The sequence below is a fragment of the Nilaparvata lugens genome, chromosome 13 (assembly GCF_014356525.2).
Source record: "Nilaparvata lugens isolate BPH chromosome 13, ASM1435652v1, whole genome shotgun sequence".
Classification (NCBI taxonomy): Eukaryota; Metazoa; Arthropoda; class Insecta; order Hemiptera; family Delphacidae; genus Nilaparvata; species Nilaparvata lugens.
The window spans coordinates 31579548-31593632 of NC_052516.1; the positions used below are offsets into that span (position 1 = coordinate 31579548).

Here is a 14085-nt window from a genome sequence, read left to right on the forward strand (position 1 = left end):
TGAAGGGCGCCGAACATTGCAGTCTCATGACAGCACCCTCTTCCGAATTTTTAATTGCCTCAGCTATTTCATCACGAACACTTTTCACAGCGTCTACCATCTCGTTTTTCTTAATAAAATCTCCAATAGCTTTATCGATATTACTACTGAAATTTTGTAAGGTGCTTAGAATATGTTCTCTTTCAATTATGCTCACTCCAATATTCTTTGTATTTTCCGAAACGAGTTTGGTTATTTGCGAATCTAAATAAAATTTCACAGCTTCGCTGATTCCTTGTTGATTTATCGATTCGATTATCTCTGTGTTATCGAGTCAATATCACACGTAAGACTAGCTCCGCTAGAGTATATAGAGTAGAGTAGACTAGTAGTAGAGTATATTTGGGATATTGAAGCCACTTTTTTGCTCGAGATCCCCCTCCCCCCTCTCCCCCCTCGTCCATCCCTCCTCCCCTTCCCCCCGCCGTAGGGCGGGGGGTGTTCTAAAAATAGATTTTCCCTTCCCCCTGTCCAGTGGAGGTGAGGGGGAGTGAGTGAGAGGGAGATATATCTTTCTCTCTTCTAAATCCCCTTCCCCCTGTCCAGTGGAGGTGAGGGGGAGAGAGTGAGAGGGTGATATATCTTTCTCTCTCTTTCTAAAAATAGATTTCCCCTTCCCCCTGTCCAGTGGAGGTGAGGGGGGGAGTGAGTGAGGAGAGATATCTCTCTCTCTCTCTCCAGGTGAGGAAAAAAAATTTCCCTTTTAGGAGGAAAAATTCCCTCTCTGTCTACTGCTTTCTAAAAATAGATTCCCCTTCCCCCTGTCCAGTGGGGGTGAGGGGGATAGAGAGAGAGGGGGATATCTCTCTCTCTCTCCAGGTGAGGGAAAAAAATTTCCCTTTTAGGAGGAAAAATTCCCTCTCTGTCTACTGTCAAATTGAAGTGAATTCATATTTCTACATCTGATGCTATGGTGACAGATTGAGGTGAATTCTAAAGATGTGGGGGAAAAAAATCTCTTGAGAGGGAAAAATTCCTTGGTGACAAATTGAAGTGAATCCATTTCGCTCTACTATGATGAGGATAGAGATAGAGATCTCCTTCTTTTACTCATGTCATCTCTTTCCTCCACCCTTTCCGAAAGGAGATAAGAATCAATTCTTTCCACATCTAATGGTATACTAACAAATTGAACTACATTCATTTCGCTCTACTATGATGACAGGGTCAATTGATTCTTATCTCTTTCCCACACCCTTACGAAAGCGAGTAAAGGGGGGAAGAATCAAGTTCCATTTGATCGAGGGTATAGTGTGAAACGATTCTCACCAGCCTTACAAAAGGAAGGAAGGAATCTAGTATGTGAAGATATTAGCTCTTTAGAGTAAAGTGACAGCTGCATTTGACCGCACGCGTCTCTCATCTGGTCCGCACCCTGTGAGGTCGTTTAATAACTCCTACAACGAAAACCGTTGCATGAAAAAATCGATTTATGTGACAAGTTTTTAGTCCTTAAAGTTACTTCAAACAACCTTCTTCAAGATTTATCGACATAGTCAAAAATGACTAGGGTGAAAACTATAGCTGTTGAAGTTGACTTGTACAAGCTTTTTTAAAAGATTTATTGACATGCTCAAAAATGTCAATCAGGCTGGTGCAGACTGTAATTTGAAACTATAGGTGTTAAAGTTCACTTGTACAACCTTTTTTTTTTTTAAAAGATTTATTGACATGCTCAAAAATGTCAATCAGGGTGGTCTACACTGAAACTATAGGTGTTGTCTCACTTTACCTTTAAAAGATTTATCGAAATACTCAAAAATGTCTAGACTGAAACTATAGGTGTTGTCTCACTTTACCTTTAAAAGATTTATCGAAATAGTCAAAAATGTCTAGACTGAAACATTCACTCTCTCACACTCAACTCAAGATTTTATGTTTTCGGCGCCAATATAAAGTCTTTATACTTGATCAAATCCATTTTTTCTGTAATAATTTGTACTACCTGATGTTCGTTAAGCCCATGATCTTTTGCCTCAATCCAATTCATAGGAAAGAAACTTCGGCATATTTTGATACTATATCATACGCCATTTTGTGGATAAATAGGCTTAGGTACTCATGAAGGGCGCCGAACATTGCAGTCTCATGACAGCACCCTCTTCCGAATTTTTAATTGCCTCAGCTATTTCATCACGAACACTTTTCACAGCGTCTACCATCTCGTTTTTCTTAATAAAATCTTCAATATCATTTTTAGTTGCATACTTTTCTGCAATTTGTTTAATCAGATTAGCAATAGCATCTTTTGTAATAAACTGCTCATATAGGTAAGAAATCACCTTGCTATGCTTTCAACGAAGGCTATTTCAACGACCCCCACTCCTCCTACCCCTATCACATGATCACACACCATATCACATGACCAGTCTTTGTCAGCATCCAAATCTTGTTTCAATAAGTCTGTATGACGTCATTTCTCAACTATCTTACTATAAATACCACTGCATTGATCTGCATTCGTTCAGTTTGATAGTGTCAACGGTGGAGTAAACATGGATACTTCTAAGGTGTTTAATGTGCCTATGCTCTGTGGTAATAAAATCAAGCCTACCAATGAGCGGTTTGGTTTGTGGCTTCTATCAGAAAACATGTGCAATGACAACCTTGTGACAGACATTGGAAATATTGATTACACTGGTGGGGAAGAACTGTTTGTGCAGGATGACTCAAATCTTGTGCCTATTACAGAACTTTTTGTGACAATATAATGCTTGTGAAAATCTGTGCTTTGGATGATTGTGAGGCAATGGATAAGAGGTTTTGTTCTAAAAAAGGATATATGTGGTGCATTCAACTTATATTTAAGAGGCAAATTCTCAAATATGGTGTCAGCTAAACATGGAGTCAAAGCAAAGCTACCTTACCTATTGGACAGTGGGAGTGGATATGTCTCAAAAGATTCTACAAGTGCTTGGCAATGACAATTACAACGAAGTGAAACAAAAATACCAGGAACCAGTGGGGATACCTTACAAAGTGGAGCTTGCAGATGTCCCAATTGCTACATTGATAGAAGAACTACCGAGATTATTGGAGCAGCTGAGGAAGGAGCACTTCTATCTACTAGACTTGGACATAACACAGGACTTTGCTGGAATATTCAACAAGAATGGAATGTGTGACTTTCTAACTACAAATCATTGTTTCTGCTTTCAAGGAGAATATAAAGAAGACTATAATGTGATAGTAGATAACAATAAAACTGTTGGGATTGATTGCTTGACTTGGGTTAATAGTAATGTGAGGGTAAAAATTTATAATAAGTTTTATTGTCAAATGACAAGCCCTGGTGTAAATAAGCAGTTAGGTAACCATATTGTAGACTTTATTGCCTGTCCAGATACAAGATTACGGGAAACCTTTACCTCTGATGCAGCTAAAATGCATGGTATTACACGTTGGAAGCTACAATCTATAACTATAGTTTAACAAATAGAGACAATAGCAAAATCTTTGACCCTATTCAAGATAGCTTGTCACTCTTGAATGATAGTAGAAACTATTTCCAAAATGCTCCAATTTATTCTGTGTCCTTGGCTAAAATGTGGAGAAAACTGACAGATAATTTAAAAAATAGTTGTTGTTTGGTCTATAATGATCTTCTACAGTATGTTTACTGGGGTAATAGCAATACCAAGAAATTGACTGGTGTACAAGTAAAGCTCCCCACTGACCCACAACATAGAAATAAAATAATTTCTTATGTTATTTCTGCATTCAGTTTCAATTTACTACCTATAAATTATGTAGAAATTTTTGAGGATCTATCAAACAAGAATAATATCTTTTCTCACAAAAGTGTTATATTAAGAGTGGTGAGACATATTTCTCCAAGTCAACCACAGTTTTCTCTACCATATCCAAAGTTGTTGACCTAGATGAGTTGGGCCTTGTAGCAACAGCTAACTTGATACCACAAGTCTTAAGAAAACGAGCAAACATAACTTGTAAGCTTCTCCCATACCCTGTTAAAGAGTTACAGCCCTTGTCTCCTATCACAGTGCTATCAGACAAAAAGCGTAAGCTAGAACTGGATGAAATTGATCTAAAACGGAGGAAAACTGAGTTTTTTGAAACCACACAGTCATTTAGGGCACAGCATAAGCAGCTAGAAGAATTTGAGGAAGAAATAGAAAATTTGAGAGAGGAACTTGATCCATATTTCCATTCACATTGGCAAAATTTTGATCTAAGTGGAGTGTACAATGTGACTGCATTTACTGTAAATAATAAAGGAAAATTTGCATATGTAGGTGTTTTAGGAGAAAAGGAAGGTTCGAAAAATGTTTACTTTGTAAAGGGGTGTCATAAAAATGGTTTTATTAATGCATACAATGCAAGAGAAGACCTTAAGAAAGAGGGTATTTTGTAATCCCTTACACTGACAAAAAAGAAATTATTTGTCTACCAAGGGAAGAGAAAATTTGTGTAATTACAGTCAATGGTATGACAAGCTATAATGGTCATACATTTCCTAGAATAGAATCACTTAAGTTTCTGTCAGATGTATGGAAAAACTTGGAAGACACTCCCTTCACACAAAAAGAAGTGGAGCAGTATAATAACATCACAATGCTGGAAATTAAAGGGAAAGTAAAAGTAGGACAGTGTAAAAGATTAGAAGAGTTACCACAAGGTATAGAGTTAGTCATTATTGCAATAAAAGAAGTGTACAATAGAAACAAGATACGGTATATTTTACAGTTTGAAAATGTGGAAGCATTGTATGTGTCTAACTATGGTTAGAGGAAGAATTTGAAAAGCCAAACATAGATTTGAATTATAAAATTAGAATCAAGCTAGATGTTTTTAAATATACACCCAGTAGGAATAAGGAAAGAGTTACTTTCTGTATTTGATTTGGTCATAGATATGCTTTGATGTATGTATAATAATTTAAAAATAAAGAAAGTTATTGTGACATTGAGTGTTGACATTGACTCTCTCCCCTTCTCCCGATTCCTCTCTCATTTTTTCTTTCCTGCTAAACGAGTGGAGGAGGAGGACAGAGGAGGAGGACAAAGGAGGAAACGGAGGACATTTTGTCCTCGGAGGGGAGGATTTTTGTCCTCGGAGGGGAGGAGGAGGAGAACAGAGTACAAAGGAGGAGGAAGGAGGACATAGCAAATCAAAGGTTAGTTAGTTATTTGATTGGTGTGTGCTCATAAGAGAGGGAGGTGGAGTGGGGCTCGTTGAAATAGCCTTCGTTGAAAGCATAGCAAGGTGATTTCTTACCTATATGAAATAGCTGAGGTAATTAAAAATTCGGGAGAGGGTGCTGTCATGAGACTGCAATGTTCGGCGCCCTTCATTGAGTACCTAAGCTATTTATCCACAAAATGGCGTATGATATAGTATCAAAATATGCCGAAGTGAGTTTCCACATGAATTGGATTGAGGCAAAGGATCATGGGCTTAACGAACATCAGGTAGTACAAATTATTACAGAAAAAATGGATTTGATCAAGTATAAAGACTTTATATTGGCGCCGAAAACATAAAATCTTGAGTTGAGTGTGAGAGAGTGAATGTTTCAGTCTAGACATTTTTGACTATTCGATAAATCTTTTAAAGGTAAAGTGAGACAACACCTATAGTTTCAGTCTAGACATTTTTGAGTATTTCGATAAATCTTTTAAAGGTAAAGTGAGACAACACCTATAGTTTCAGTGTAGACCACCCTGATTGACATTTTTGAGCATGTCAATAAATCTTTAAAAAAAAAAAAAGGTTGTACAAGTGAACTTTAACACCTATAGTTTCAAATTACAGTCTGCACCACCCTGATTGACATTTTTGAGCATGTCAATAAATCTTTTAAAAAAGCTTGTACAAGTCAACTTCAACAGCTATAGTTTTCACCCTAGTCATTTTGACTATGTCGATAAATCTTGAAGAAGGTTGTTTGAAGTAACTTTAAGGACTAAAAACTTGTCACATAAATCGATTTTTTCATGCAACGGTTTTCGTTGTAGGAGTTATTAAACGACCTCACAGGGTGCGGACCAGATGAGAGACGCGTGCGGTCAAATGCAGCTGTCACTTTACTCTAAAGAGGTAATATCTTCACATACTAGATTCCTTCCTTTCTTTTGTAAGGCTGGTGAGAATCGTTTCACACTATACCCACGATCAAATGGAACTTGATTCTTCCCCCCTTTACTCGCTTTCGTAAAGGGTGTGGGAAAGAGATAAGAATCAATTGACCCTGTCATCATAGTAGAGCGAAATGAATGTAGTTCAATTTGTTAGTATACCATTAGATGTGGAAAGAATTGATCTTATCTCCTTTCGGAAAGGGTGGAGGAAAGAGATGACATGAGTAAAAGAAGGAGATCTCTATCTCTATCATAGTAGAGCGAAATGGATTCACTTTAATTTGTCACCAAAGGATTTTTCCCTCTCAAGAGATTTTTTCCCCCACATCTTTAGAATTCACCTCAATCTGTCACCATAGCATCAGATGTAGAAATATGAATTCACTTCAATTTGACAGTAGACAGAGAGGGAATTTTTCCTCCTAAAAGGGAAATTTTTTTCCCTCACCTGGAGAGAGAGAGAGAGATATCTCCCTCTCACTCACTCCCCCTCACCTCCACTGGACAGGGGGAAGGGGAAATCTATTTTTAGAAAGAGAGAGAAAGATATATCACCCTCTCACTCTCTCCCCCTCACCTCCACTGGACAGGGGGAAGGGGATTTAGAAAGAGAGAAAGATATATCTCCCTCTCACTCACTCCCCCTCACCTCCACTGGACAGGGGGAAGGGGAAATCTATTTTTAGAACACCCCCCGCCCTACGGGCGGGGGGAAGGGGAGGAGGGATGGACGAGGGGGGAGAGGGGGGAGGGGGATCTCGAGCAAAAAAGTGGCTTCAATATCCCAAATATACTCTACTTTGTTAATTGATTAATAATTTTACATTTTTTGAAGACCATCTGGCAACAGAGCAAAGCGAGAAAGAGATAGCGATATCTGCTTTGTTGAATGATAGACAAGGAAAGCAATACCATTGCTAATCAGTCACTGCCATTATAAAGTGGACCTCATTATAGCAAGTAGGTTCTTAGTGTATCACTTTAAGTAGTATCACACAAGTAGGTTCAAGTTTCATCACTCTCTCTCTCTCTCTCTCTCTCTCTCTCACTAACACTCCTTTGGTAGAGAGTTAGTGGGGAGGATATTTTTAATATTCTTCCCAAAGAATGGACATTGATATGTCCAAAGCTCCGCCAATTTATGTAGATGCATAACATTATGATTATTATCTATGGTTATTATATTACAAATTGCTTTTTCATATCATATACAGTTCAATAGTTATTTTCTTAGTCTATATTATGTAAATTCATCTATAACTTTGCTGTATTGTAAGCTATTGTATATAAGTGTATAAGCCAGTATATATTGTAATCTATATAAATAAAGTACTCAATCAATCAATCTCTCTCCAAAGCTCCGCCAATTTATGTAGATGCATAACAATATAATATCTATAGTTATTATATTACAAATTGCTTTTTCATATCATATACAGTTCAATAATTATTTTCTTAGTCTATATTATGTAAATTCATCTATAATTTTGCTGTATTGTAAGCTATTGTATATAAGTGTATAAGCCAGTATATATTGTAATCTACATAAATAAAGTACTCAATCAATCAATCAATCAATCAATCTCTCATTCAATTTCAGCTATTTATCTCTTCATTGATCCATTCATGAAATCATCATAGATAGGAACGTTTGTATTATGTATCATTCATCTCTTCATCATCACCTAGGCTTATAATACTTGAAAGTTGCCGGTGTAAATAATAAAAGTATAGAAAATGAAGACGATGTAGAGAGTATGTGTAGAAGTAGGCTAACTGAGAGTATAGAAGGTATTATTATTATATCAGATTATCATAGATGTATAGAGGCATAGAGATATAGGAGAGAATATTTACTTTTTTTTCAGAGGTAATGATCCTTGAAACACGAAACAAATATTAATTTCCAAGTACCATTTGTTTAATTCAAACACACAATTTGAGTTTGGATTAAATTTGAATTTGGATAAATAGTTCTAATTCTTCAAGTTTCTAAACTCTCCAACTCTTTAAGTATAGAAAATTACTCTTGGAGAGTTCAAACCAGTTGTATAAAAACACACAATGTTGTCAAATTCTACACAGTTTTATTCGGTACAGGACCATGGTTTCGTGACCACACCGGTCACATTTTCAAGTTGTCGGTCGTGTACCGAATAAAACAGTGTAGAATTTGACAACATATGTGTGTTTTTATTCAATTATGGAACGGTTCTACAATATTGACAATGACTCAGTCGAATTTTCAAACCAGTTGTGTTATAATGGAATAAAGGGTACCGTATTCAACAATTTTCACTGTGTTTCAATTATTATGAAGAGAAGATAAATGTTGATCTCATACTCTTGTCCTATGAGAGGAACAAAATTCTAGTACTTCACACAGTCTGCCCACGCTAAAAATTTGACGGGAAGCTAGAGTATGGGTCTCTTCACATTTTTAGCTACGCTACATTGAAATAATAATAATAATAATAATAATAATAATAATAATAATAATATAATAATAATAATAATAAATTTTATTGCCAAAAACAATGCATACAAAATAATACTCAATCATCTAGAGCATAAACTAATAATAATCTATATATAAAAGCGAAATGGCACTCACTCACTGAATGATGACTGACTGACTCACTCACTCACTCACTCACTCGCAGAACTAAAAATCTACCGGACCAAAAACGTTCAAATTTGGTAGGTATGTTCAGTTGGCCCTTTAGAGGCGCACTAAGAAATCTTTTGGCAATATTTTAACTCTAAGGGTTGTTTTTAAGGGTTTAAAGTTCGTCTTTTAGCATGTATATTCTTCTTCTCCCAATCTCTTAATTATAATTGAAATTTCCATATCATATGTTACTATAGAACTACAATCTAGATAGAGTACCTCTTCGAAACAGTTGTTAACTGGCAACTAGATTAATAATTTTGTCAGGTTGGCATTAAGTTGAGTTGACTTTGTTAGGTTGGCACCAAGTTTGAGATTTAAATGCATTTATCGCGGAAAAATTGATTGGGCACTGCTACTTCAATCCTGGGAATATTATATTACTAGCCATCAGGCTCGCTTCGCTCGCCATATCCGTTCAGCCAGAAGTTTAGTCTGGACCCCCGACTGGATTGTCCTAACATATGATAAAAATGCTCTAATGAAAAATGCAGGCGAGCGAAGCGAGCCTGCTGATCTCATTCTTGGACGATCCAGTCGGGGGTCCAGGGGCGGAGCCCCCTGGCTAAACGGATATGGCGAGCGAAGCGAGCCTGACGGCTAGTAAAAATAATACAATTATGAATATTATATACATTAATTCTCTTGACAATAAATACTCTCATGCAAGGGAAGCTTCCCTGTACGCACGGAAGAGTTGCTGCAGACCCTAGAAACTCTCTATAGTAAAAAAAAATAAATTTGTTTATCGAATTCCTTACATAATGTATCCAGTAATTATAACTAGGAAATGAAAAACTAGGCATTGAGAAACAAAAATTCGTGTTTGGAGAATGTAGCCGTCCTATCTCAAAGCTACGCTACGCTGGTCTGAACGGGACTAATACGTAGCTTGGATTTAACATTGGGAGATAGGACGTATTTCAGCATAGCTTAGCTTGATGTGAAGATACCTTAAGGGCCAAGACACATGGAACGTTTTTCAGGCGTGGTGGTGGACGAGCCGGCAGGGCAAGAAGCTTTCTGATTGGTTGGTTATCAGCTGATTCCCAAACATTTACCAAATCATTATAATTATTATTCAACGAAAATCACAATCAAATGAATGCTGTAATTCACTCCGAAGTCGGCAGGGCAAGAAGCTCTCCGATTGGTTGGTTATCAGCTGATTCCCAAACGTTTACCGAATTATTATAATTATTATTAAACGAAAATCCCAATCAAATGCATGCTGTAATTCACTCCGAAGTCGGCAGGGCAAGAAGCTCTCCGATTTGTTGGTTATCAGCTGATTCCCAAACGTTTACCGAATCATTATAATTATTATTCAACGAAAATCACAATTGAATGCTGTAATTTATTCACCCCGAGGACTTCTGCTACTGCAAATATTGACAACAGGGTAAACAGCTAGATGAAGAATAGAAAGAAAATAAAAATCTCAGTACCCTTTTTGAATTATTTAATCACAAAATGTTTCGGACATTGAAGCCATTGAAGCACTTGAAAATGGCATCAATGTCCCAAACATGTCCATAATAATACAAAAAGGGTACTGAAATTTTTATTTTCTTTCTATTTTTATCACAAGTAGCCCTATACAGGAAAGAGATATGCTAGATGGAAATTCGATGAGCGCTACTTTACAAAAATTATTTGTCAGTCCGGTTTACCGAATCAGCTGATAATCAGCCAATCGGAGAGCTTCTTGCTCTGCCGACTCGATCACCGCCAGTGCGAAAACGCCTGAAAAACGCTCCATGTGGCTTGGCACTTATTCAGACTGATTCTGGTCAGAAAATGATGACATTTACCTGTAGACAATGCCTTTCTTGTGTAGGAACATCAACCCGGAAACGATTTCTGAGGCATAGAAGCGAGCTCTGCCCTCGTCGAAGCGACCCGACTGTTGGATGTGGAACATCAGATCCCCACCGTTCAGGTACTCCATCACGAAGAACAGGTGGGACTGCAAATGTATAATGAAAACAAATCAATAATCTATACTATAATAAAAGAGGAAACTGGTTTATACACGTAGGGGATAGAAAATCCACGAATGACGCATCATCACGTCTCAACTACTTAATTGATTAACTTGAAATTTTGCATACAGATTCTTGATTTGCAGAGTATGATTATAGCCCTATTTCAAAGTCATCAATTTCTTTCATCATGTCAACTTTTCAATAAGATCTTTGCGAAGCACGAGTTACTTGCTAGTAATAATAATTATTAATATCTGATGCATAGGAGAATGATTGATCATTACGAAACAGGCGAGACTGCAAAGGTATGTTGGAAAAAAATCATAGTTCAAATCAAATTTCAAATAGGCTGATATCAATCTTATAAATACTACAATACTTTAAATTGCCAAAAGTCTACTTCTATTCACAGGACTATTGAAGAACTGCGAAGATACATCAAAACAAATCATTAATTAATAATTCTGATGCTTAATAACATGAATGATTGAATGATCTCTCGATGATTTCAAATATCAATTGAACTATTTTTTCATGTTTGACTATAGTGCTGAACTTGAGAACAATTCAACAAAATAGAGTTCTATTATGAAGAGGAAGCGTCAGCCAATAAGAGAGCGTTGTGGGCGTGGCCTTGTACTGAGCAAGTGATGAGGGGAATTGTACTTGCTCGTGATTGGTCGACGTTCAAATAGGCTTCCACCAATAGAATTCAAGAGAGGAACTGTGAACAAACTATTTGTTTCTGTTATCAGTCCTATTCTACTTGTATTGGATCTTACTTTATTTTGAATTTGAATTTTCCATTAATACTCTTAAGTTTTCTATTCTAGTAATCTATAATAAAATAAAGGAAAGAGTTTGCTTATACACGTATGGGATGGGAAATTCACGAATGACGCATCATCACGTCTCAATTACTCAAGTAAATAGCTTGAAATTTTGCATATAGATTCTTGATTTACCGAGGATGGTTATAGGCCTATCTTCAAGATTCAATTACATCAAGTTTTCAGTTTGTCTAGTTCCCAATTGAACCTTTCTGAGCACGGGTTATCTGCTAGTACAGCAATAAACAGCGGTAATCCGGTAATAGTCCAGTCACGAGGTAGTGAAAAGGACCATTTGGGGAATAAATTCCCCAAATCAGTATGTAATGAATAATTAGTGATTTGTAATGAATACGTAATGAGTAATGGATAATAAGTGATAAGGAATCTAATGAGTGATGATTGTTGACTCACCTCAGTCTGGAAAGTACAGAAGAGATGGCAAAGATAGGGATGGTTTGTGCCCAAAGCTAGAACCTTCCGTTCTATGAGGGTACATTCCACGTCATCATCTTCCAGAACCACATCTTTTTTCAGACATTTCACCGCGTAATAGCATTCGGTGCCTATTAGCTCTGCTAATAACACCTGCACAAAAACAAAAAAGAGTTGGAAGTAATTGAATCATTGAGAACAATCAGAGACAGTTAAATTTAACAGTACCTTTAATCTATCGTGCAATTTATTCTTTTCATTTCTACGATAGTTTTCAAGAGCTGTAATCAGTTTATCGTTCTAAAGGTGCATATTATCATTGGACAAAGGGCTCGTGGAAGACCCCGGCTACAATTTATCTGAAGGAAGTTAGCAAAGATCTAGGGATCCAGAGCTACATCCAACTGAAAAGTACAGCTCTGGACAGACAACGATGGAAAGCTGCCTACCACTCGAATCATTGAAGTTAAAGAAGAAGAAGAAGGTGCGTACAGACTTCTGTGCCACGAATACGCACATTTCGCTTTTAATGAGCTTATCATAATCTGCGTATTTCAATGGAAGAGGGGACTCTAATTGTCTCAACTTCGCCTACAGCACTTGTGATAATTCAAAGTGTGATAAATAAAGGCAATTATATATCTATTTTTGTTTCTGCGTATACAAATAGAGATATAATAAGAATAGAATATCAGCTGATGAAAAGTAAATTGCGCTTGTTCGTGACGCATACGTTTGTACCCACTCCTTTATGTTTATCAAGGTACATGTATTTCCAAAATTTGAAACTATTCCAAATATGAACTATAAAGACTATTTTGGACTATTTAATAAGACTATAACCTATGTAAAGAGTATTATTATTAACTTCAATTTTTCTTTCCATTACAAACTGCTTGTTTATGATCACTTTTGAATACTTAAATTATGACATACTGTAGGAGCCTGATTTGGATGATTAAAAGCTATCAGCTTTTACTCACGTTTGTGAGGCCTTCTTTGATTGATTATTGTGAAATTAACAATGGTTTAAATTTAACCGGCTTTTGTGCAACCGGGCCTCAGGGCACTCTTTCACACTTTTTCCAAACAGCGCCACGACCTCTATAATATCATCAGTTTTAGGAAAGCGCTGTCTGCTTTGTCTAATTTCAGACAAGGATAGCAACACCAATGTCAATCAAATACTGCCATTATAACGTGGACCTCACTAAAGGTGGGTTCAGAGCCACAGGGAAGCGATTTTCAAATTCTTGGTATGAAAATTCAACTATAATAGCTGTTTATGATAATTTATTGATCTTAATAATTGATGATTGAAGCAATTTTCAAACTCTTGGGATGAAAATTCAACTATAATAACTGTTTATGATAATTTAGTGATCATAATAATTGATGATATTTGGAATTTCACGACATACCTTCCCGAAACTCCCCTTGCCAAGGACCTTCAGGAACTGGAAGTCCTGTATGGAGTACTTCCGGAAGCGGGGTAGGGTGGTAGCGGGTGGAGTAACGCGACACCGGGACACCTCTGTACTGGTGACCACATCGTTCAGCCCACCTAAGCCCAGAGACGAGTCGCTCAACTGACGCAGAGGGGATCCTGAGCTACGGTCGCGTGATTCTGCTGATCCTGCAAAATATTACAATCATTTATTTATTCAAAAGTTTGTTATTGTTATTCATCTATGAATTTGCCATTCTCATTTATTTATTTGTAATCTGTTGAGTATGTATTTTTTCGGCATACTCACAACATTACTACTGAGCTTCCTGCAAAATATTACAATTATTTATTTATTCACAAGTTTGTTATTGTTATTTATTTATTTGCTATTGAATTATTGATAAGATTTGTAGAATATGCATTTTTACGGCATTCTAACAACATTACTATACTTAGCTCCATGTTATAATAAATTGTTCAAATTTTCTGCCCAGAGAGCGTAGTCGGCGTGGACTTGTAAATGAGGACAATTTTGTTGGCAACATTTTTAGTGCCGGTTGCACAACAACCG

At 36.7% G+C, this 14085-nt stretch overlaps 1 protein-coding gene across 1 annotated transcript in view; it reads right to left on the reverse strand.

Annotated features, from left to right (window-relative positions):
- Positions 1–14085, reverse strand: part of LOC120353950 (putative protein kinase C delta type homolog) — a 66069-nt gene that overhangs the window by 17126 nt on the left and 34858 nt on the right. The window contains exons 2-4 of the mRNA XM_039439507.1: positions 13486–13700; positions 12044–12217; positions 10626–10780 (exon numbers count right to left, since the gene is read on the reverse strand). Of these exons, the coding sequence (XP_039295441.1) occupies positions 10626–10780; positions 12044–12217; positions 13486–13700 (544 nt within the window). The remainder of the gene's footprint in view (positions 1–10625; positions 10781–12043; positions 12218–13485; positions 13701–14085) is intronic.